This window comes from Ailuropoda melanoleuca, chromosome 8, assembly GCF_002007445.2.
Source record: "Ailuropoda melanoleuca isolate Jingjing chromosome 8, ASM200744v2, whole genome shotgun sequence".
NCBI classification, from domain to species: domain Eukaryota; kingdom Metazoa; phylum Chordata; class Mammalia; order Carnivora; family Ursidae; genus Ailuropoda; species Ailuropoda melanoleuca.
Genome location: NC_048225.1, coordinates 128,981,511 through 128,989,242, shown reverse-complemented (window position 1 = coordinate 128,989,242; position 7,732 = coordinate 128,981,511). Strand labels below are relative to the sequence as shown.

At 53.5% G+C, this 7,732-nt stretch overlaps 1 protein-coding gene across 4 annotated transcripts; it reads left to right on the top strand.

The window, feature by feature from the left end:
- Positions 1 to 3,330: 3,330 nt before the first annotated feature.
- Positions 3,331 to 7,681, top strand: CREB3L4 (cAMP responsive element binding protein 3 like 4). 4 transcript variants are annotated; one of them, XM_011229025.3, is made up of 10 exons: positions 3,331 to 3,655; positions 4,012 to 4,183; positions 4,391 to 4,637; positions 4,794 to 4,912; positions 6,366 to 6,458; positions 6,594 to 6,700; positions 6,822 to 6,890; positions 7,001 to 7,085; positions 7,229 to 7,325; positions 7,454 to 7,681. In XM_011229025.3, exons 2-10 carry the CDS (start codon positions 4,013 to 4,015, stop codon positions 7,645 to 7,647), a joined length of 1,182 nt encoding a protein of 393 aa, XP_011227327.1. In that variant the 5' UTR covers positions 3,331 to 3,655; position 4,012; the 3' UTR covers positions 7,648 to 7,681. The 4 variants fall into 4 exon arrangements, with proteins under 4 accessions (XP_011227327.1, XP_019658625.1, XP_019658624.1 ...); XM_019803066.2 differs by having other exon boundaries at positions 3,331 to 3,905; XM_019803065.2 differs by having other exon boundaries at positions 3,331 to 4,183.
- The last annotated feature ends 51 nt before the right edge of the window (positions 7,682 to 7,732 follow it).

The window sequence follows — 7,732 nt, the reverse complement described above, 5'->3', positions numbered from 1 at the left end:
CGGCTGGCCGGAAGCTAGAACGCCGCGGGCGAGGCGGGAGCCCGGGCCCACCCCGTATTCCCAAGTCTTCCGCTCCGCGCCGCTGAGGTGTTCTTCCTGGTTTTGGGTAGCGTCTTCTCAGCTTTCTCTTGGACCCCTTCTGCGCACCTTGGCGCCAGAGGGAAAACATTCTCTTCTTAGGACTGACTTCCTTGCTGGACTTCCCTCTCCAGCACCCACAGCAAAGGGAGAAAGACAAGGCAGAATTGGAAAAGGCAAATGGCAAAGAGAGGGCATTTCTTGAAAATAATCCCTTCTTGACTACCAGTGGCCTGAGCGCACTTCAGCGCAGCCTTCCGTCTTCTCTGAGAGCGTGCCAGGACCTGGTGGGACCCAGCCGAGGGGTGGCGCGAACCCTGCCCAGTGAAGAGCTGCTGGGCCTCAGGGCACTAACCAGGTTCTCTCCAAACTCACCTTGAACTCTGCGACTCCTCTCCCCCAAGCCTGCCGGCCTCCCTTCTGTTTTCTGTTCCCAGATTACACCAAAGTATTTTCAACTCAGGACCCTCATTGTTTCCTTAGCCCGGATCCTTTTGACCCACATTCCCTGTGCTATCAGAATCTTCCTCTAACCTCATGGGAGGGTAGGATGTAAAAGAGGATATGAAGAAGGGGGCCCATTCCAGTCTTTGCAAAGGCGAAAAGACCTCATTGTCTCAAGAAGACGTGGGAGTAATGTCTCTGAGGCTCTGGAAATGGAGGCCAGCAACTTCCTTGAGAAAAAAGGGAATGTGAGGACTTTTTGAGGGAGAGAGCCCAGGAGAAAGGAATCAGATAGGACTTTAAGATCAGGATGTTAAGTGAAATGGGATAGTACTGTACCATCATTTAATAATTATTATTGCGGAAAAGAAAAAAAATTGTCGTTGCTGTTCCAGGCTCTTAAAGGTAAAAATTACTGTTAAGAGGAAACTCCGGGGCACTTGGGTAACTCAGTCAGTTAAGCATCTGCCTTCAGCTCAGGTCATGATCCCAGGGTCCTGGGAGCCTGCTTCTCCCTCTCCCTTTGCCCCTCCCCCAGGCTTGCCTGTGTGCGTGCTCTCTCGAATAAATAAATAAAAATTTAGGGGTGCCTGGGTGGCTCAGGCATTAAGCATCTGCCTTCGGCTCAGGGCATGATCCCAGGGTCCTGGGATTGAGCCCACGTTGGGCTCCCTGCTCTGCTGGGAAGCCTGCTTCTTCCTCTCCCACTCCCCCTGCTTGTGTTCCCTCTCTCGCCGGCTGTTTCTCTCTCTGTTAAATAAATAAATAAAATCTTTAAAAAATTTTTTAATTTTTAAAAAGAGGAAACTCCAAATTATTTGAGAGAATGTTGTGCATGCCGCAGTTTGTGGTAAATTATGCTTTCAAGATTATTATTATTTTTTAAAGATTTATTTATTTATTTTAGAGACAGAGACAGCATGAGTGGGAGGGGCAGAAGGAAAGGGAGAGAGAATCTCAGAGTCTACACTGAACACAAAGCCTGACACAGGGCTTGATCCCAAGACCTGGAGATCATGACCTGAGCGGAAACCAAGAGTTGGATGCCTAACCAACTGTGTCACCGAGGCGCCCCTTAAGATTATTGGTCATTAGTAACGTTAACAAGGAATCATGGACTGGGAGACAGGATACCTGGGTACTTGTCCCAGCTCTACCTTAATTTTTTTTTTAAGATTTTATTTATTTGAGAAAGAGAGTGAGCAGAGAGAGAGGCAGATTGAGAGAGAGAATCCTGAAGCAGTCTCCCTGCTGGGGGCAGAGCCCAATGTGGGACTCGATCCCAGGACCCTGAGATCATGACCTGAGCCGAAATCAAGACTCAGACGCTTAACCAACTGAGCCACCCAGGCACCCCAATTTGTTTTTTTATATTAATTTTTTAATGTATTTTTAAAATTTTTTTCTTAAAGTAAGGTCTATGCCAAACGTGGGGCTTGAACTCACAACCCTGAGATCAAAAGTTGCATGTTCCACACTGGCTGAGCCAGCCAGGCATCCCTCTACCTTAATTCGATGTGTGATCTTAAGCAAGTCATTTTCCCTCTCAGGAACTTGATAATATCAGCAGGTGAAAGAGGGAAGTCAGACTAGAAGATGATGTCAGAGGTTCCTTTCAGTTCTAATTAGTGGAAGCTGATTATATTTTCCTCGTAATCATCTCTGCACATGCAACCTGCAGGAAGCCCTTTGAAATCTTTCTTGGTCTAGGAAAGATCAAGGCAAGGACAGCTCTGCTTTCCTTAGAGCTCTACATCACTCTGGGAAGCCTGCTTTGAATGCAGGAAGATGCAGGAAGATGAGCAGGAAATTCAAGAAAGCCCCAGCAAGATAGCTTAGCATAGCAGTGCAAAGAATGTAGGCTCAGGCATCCAAACCTCGGTTCTACTTACAGCGTAACCTTGAGAAAGTTACTTCTCTCTTCCAGCTACGACTTGCTACGAGAATTATATGAGTAATGTGAAAATGCCTGACCATCTAATAGTTCTTCAATAAATATTAAATCCTGTTGCTGTCTTTACCCTCAGAACGTGCAATTTTCAGGAGAATACCAGTTTGAATTCCGGATCCACACCCCAAACTTTCCTGCTTTATTCACCGAGGGTAGCTCCATAACTATATTTGAAATGAATTCCTGGTCCATCAGTACTAGCCCAAGGCCAACAATCCTGAGTTTTGGTATCACTATATTCTAATCACGGATCTCTGCCTCTTCATCTGTGAAGTTAGTAAAATATTACCTGCCCTGTCTACTTCAGGGATTAAATGCGAGAACAATGCTTATGAAAACATTTTGTGAGCTATATAAATGCAGGACACATACTACTGTTGGTAATTACACCCAAATAATAAGACAAATTCCCACATCAAACCCCAATGCCTTTTTAACCTTTCAGTTTCCCAGCTCCTCGTCCCCACCCCGCCAGTTGCCGGAGTCCCGTGAACATGGACACAGCACCCAACGCGCAGATGCAGATGGGCGCGAGCGTCCGTGCTCAAAGCTCCAGCTGAGCCAACAGGTTAGTCACCCTCGCTTGGGTCCTAACCAGGGCTTGGCAGTCACGCGGCCAGCGGAAGCAAAGGCGGACGCTCCCCCCCTCCCGCCCCCGCGACCTCGGAACTCGCCAGCTTCCCCGCACCTGCCCCCGGCGTCGCAGCCCTGGGGCCTCGGAGTCCTCCCCAGCGGGCCATCGCGGTACCCCGCCCCCCTCGGCAGCCCCCCGACCTGTCAGCGCGTAGCCTGCCTCGAGTCGGCACTCCCATTGGCTCCATGTCCTGCCCCTCAAACCTCTTGCGTCCAATCAGACCCAAGAGTGGAAAGAGCCTCGGAGCTGGGGAGGGGATGCGTCCGCGACTCGGAAGGGGATGCCTCCGCGACTCTCGGGCGGTCGGGTCACCGTTTTCCGGTTTTGTTTTCCAGCCTGTCGTGCGCTCGTCTGACACAAGTGACGGCAGGAAAACAGGCACTTCGTGTGCTCCGGTCACAGCCATCGCTGTCCTTCCCTGAAGAACCCCCAAACTCTCAGGAAGATTTGCTGTCGCTGGGAGAAACTGAGGCAGAGAGGGCGAGGCTGCCTGTGCCTTCCTGAAGTCCGGTTTGCGGACGCCTAGGCTCCCAACCCCCAGCTCTCAGGTGCAGGCCCCCGCCGTGGCTCCCGGCCAGGGGCAACCCACTTTGCACTCCCGGCGTCAGGCTGGGGGTGGGGCTTGGCTGGGCCGGTCCAGGATGCGAGATCCTGGAGGGAAGAGGGGCGGCGGTGTTCCCGGCGGCCCGCGGGCTGGGCCGGCTTGGCAGGCCTGTGCTCTTCGGAACGGGCAAGGCGGCGGTGGGCCCGTTCGTCTGAAGCAGAGATAAGGCCGGAGGCGAGATTGCCGGGTGGCAGGTGAGGAAGGAGAGTGATGGGAGACCCTCGGGTGGCAGGTGAGGAAGGGGGAACCCAGCAGCTGTGTGGGGAGGGTGCTCTCACCCTCCCCCAACTCTTCCCGCAGAATGGACTTCCGAACCCCCGACCTGCTGGATGTGTGGCTGGAGCCCCCAGAAGAGGTCTCCACAGGAGCCTTCCTGGAGCTGGGACTGCACTGCCCCCCTCCAGAGGTCCCAGGGACTAAGCTCCAAGAACAGGGGCTTCGAGGCTGGGGGCCCAGCGGGAGCCGTGGCTGTGTGAGTGAGGAACGCAGGTGGGGGTGGACCGACACAGCTGTGAGGAGAGACATCTGGACACCAAGGCCCTAAGAGGGACAGGAGTTGTAACTACTCCCATGTCCAAGGACACAGGGACTGAAGTTGAGGCGGGACGGATCTGGGTCTGATGTCAGGTAGCTCTCCAGAACTCCTCTCTGTACACATACATGCTCTCTCGTGCTGTAGGGCCTTCGAGAGAGTGAGCCTGAAGATTTCCTGAAGCTTCTCATTGATCCCAATGAGGTGTACTGCTCCGAAGCATCTCCTGGCAGTGACAGCGGGATCTCCGAGGACCCTGGCCATCCAGACAGTCCTTCTGCCCCCAAAGCACCCAGTTCCCCTGCTCTCTATGAGGTTGTCTATGAGGCAGGGGGCCTGGAGAGGGTGCAAGGGGAAGCTGGGCCAGCCGTAGGGCTCGTCTCTCTCCAGCTAGGTCAGTGTTCTTTGTGGGAAGGGGACAATGGCCTTTCAGGTCCAGCCCTGGTCCTGGGACTAAGGGGTTTCCCCAACCTGTGCCTCTCCCCAGGCCCTGCTGCCATTAGGGTATACCCTTCATCTCCTTTCTCCTAGCCACCTGTGTCTCCCTCAGATCAGCGGAGCCCACGACTTATGGTGCCTGATGCCTGCACGGTCCACGAGCTGCCCCTTGCTCACGCTCACACCCTGCCCAGAGAGGGCACTGTAAACCCAGTGCCTCCTGCAACCCTAGTGAGTCTTCAGTCAGCCAGATCCAGTACTCCTGGATACAGAGATATGTACCCACATAAATGGGGAAAGGGGTTGAGGGAGGGGGAAACTGATGCTAAACTCTTTGCCCCAATTTTGGGGGGCCTGAAGATCAGAGAGGCATGAGCAACTTTAAGAGCAGGAAAGGACGAGACAGAAGCCTTTAGAGGTAAGGTGGTGATGACTCAATTAAGGAGAAGGTGGGGTGAGGGAATCTGGGGACAGCCTGGGAGTAAGCCCAGAACTTGTGTGCAGTTTACTCAGCCACGGGTCAGGATATGGAGTGGGATGGGCTGCCTGGGAATCCATCCTGTTAGGAGGCACAGGGTGTAGGAGAAGCAACTGCACCTGTTTCCACTGGGACAACTGTGCAGCTGTGCCCACCGCCCAGGGGGTAACACCTTGGGTGCTTTCGGAAGGCTGGACTGCTTTCTGCGGGCAGGGGCGGGGGTGAGAAGAGGGTCTTGCTCAGGTCATTGTTGACCAACAGTCACTGGAAAGATCTGCTTGTGTGCAAAACATAGAGAAGAGGTTCTAGCCTTCCTGCCAGTTGAAGTTGGGACCCGAGTCCAAGCCAAGCAGCTCAGAATCAAGGGACCTTAAGAAGTCCAATGCGTCTAGGCTTGCGTTCGCATCAAAACACTGGGGAGTTTGTGGCTTCAGGGCAGCAAGAAGGGATCATCAGGAAAAGGCAAGAAGACAAGAAATGGTTTGGCTAACAGCCAAAGACCATCAGGAACGAACAGCAGAAACAAATTCCTCTGAAGTCAAAGTGAAGCATAAGCATTTCAAAAAGGAGCATCAGAAAGGCAGGTTCACTCAGTGGACAGGCTCAGGTTCACCAGATGTCATCTACCTGCCCCACATACTGTGTTACGAGAAGCCGCTGAGTCTGGTGGCCCTTGGGAGTTCTTTGAGAGGAGACAGAGCTTCGGTCTTGAAAATGGGGCTCAGACCCTGAGGGAAAATGGGTCACTGCCCCCAGGGAGCTCCCTGAGGGTGACCCTGATGAGACAAGGCGCTCTGCCAAATGGAAGTTAACGGGTAAAAGTGAATCATTTGCTCGCTGTGAGATTAAGTAAACCCTGCCTTAGTGAGTTCCTCCCTGTCTTCAAATACTCTTAAGGTTTGGGGAGGTGTGGACCAGAACAAGCCCTCCCTAGTTTGCTCAGAGTGCCAAGGTCCTAAGTCTGGGGGCAAAGGATGTAACGCAAGCCCTCCTCTCCCTTCCCAGCCCCAGGGGGCCCCTTTGGCTTGGTCCAGAGCCTGTCTGAATGAAGGTCTCTTCCCTCACTTCATTTCATGGTTACTTACTCCTTAGTGCAAACGGGAAACTCTCCCCAGAAGGCATGCAGGGGGAGTGACCTTGGGTGATAGGAAAGGGAAGACCCTCTTCCCCTCTGATCTCTCATCTATCTTCTCTGTTCTCCACCAGCTGCCCTGTCAAACCTTGTTCCTGACAGAGGAAGAGAAGCGTCTGCTGGGACAGGAAGGGGTTTCTCTGCCCACTCATCTGCCGCTCACCAAGGTAACATGCTTCCCCAAAGGGCGTCTCAACCCCAACCCAGTGGCCCCATCATGGCCTCTGAAAAGCCAGGATTACAGGGGCAAGTGGGGAGTTGAGGGAGGTTAAGGGCCCAGGACTGACACACCCTGGCCCCAGGCAGAAGAGAGGGCCCTCAAGAAGGTCAGGAGGAAGATCCGTAACAAGCAGTCAGCTCAGGACAGTCGGCGACGGAAGAAAGAGTACATCGACGGGCTAGAGACTAGGTATGTCTGGAGTTACATGTCCGGCCCCCTGTGGGCCATGTCTGGGCCTCCTTCCTTACCAAGGCAGGCAAGGTCAGGGACCACCTGATTGCAGACTGTCCTGCCTTTCCACACTCCCTAGGGCGGCTGCCTGTTCTGCAGAGAACCAGGAACTACAGAAAAAAGTCCAGGAGCTGGAGAAACACAATATGTAAGTGAAAGCATAGTGTGCACCTTGGGGGAAAGGCGTGTGGCACACACGGGCACCATTCCTGGGCCCCGGCTCCCAGGAGAGCTGACTCTTCATCCCTCCTTCCTTAGCTCCCTGGTAACTCAGCTCCGCCAGCTGCAGAGGCTCATTGCCCAAACCTCCAACAAAGCTGCCCAGACCAGCACTTGTGTTCTGGTACTATCTCCTTCCCATCCCCCCCACTCCCAACCATACCCACCTTCCCATCCCTGATGACTCCAACTGCCCTCTGTTCATGCTGTCCTTGGGTCCCCTCCTTTAGCGTCCCCACAGCGCAAGTGTCCTTTTGCTTTCTCTAGATCCTTCTTTTTTCTCTGGCTCTCATCATCCTGCCCAGTGTCAGCCCCTTGCAGGGTCTCCGGGAAGCTGGGACTGAGGATCACCAGCCTCATGGAGGTGAGGCAGGGGCAGCGTGGGGCTCTGTTTCTCGGGGTAGTCAAGAGGTGGGAGGGAGGTCCTGTCCTGTCTAGGATGCCCCACCCAAGGGAGCACCCTATTACTGCTCTTTCTCTTTCACCCCACAGTGATTTCCAGAAATATCCTGACTCACAAGGACATGACAGAAAATTTGGAGACCACAGTGGTAGAGTCCAGATTAGAGGGGCCACTTAGGGCCAAGGATGTAAATGGTTCAACAAGGACCCTGCTTGAGAAGATGGGAGGCAAGACAGGTTCCAGTGGGCATATCAGAACGGTCCTGCATGCAGATGAGATGTGAGCTGGAACATTTTGCAGCCCACTTCCCAACTGCAATAAGGAATCCAGGATCCCCCATGGCTCTGGTTCCCCCCTGGGATTACCAT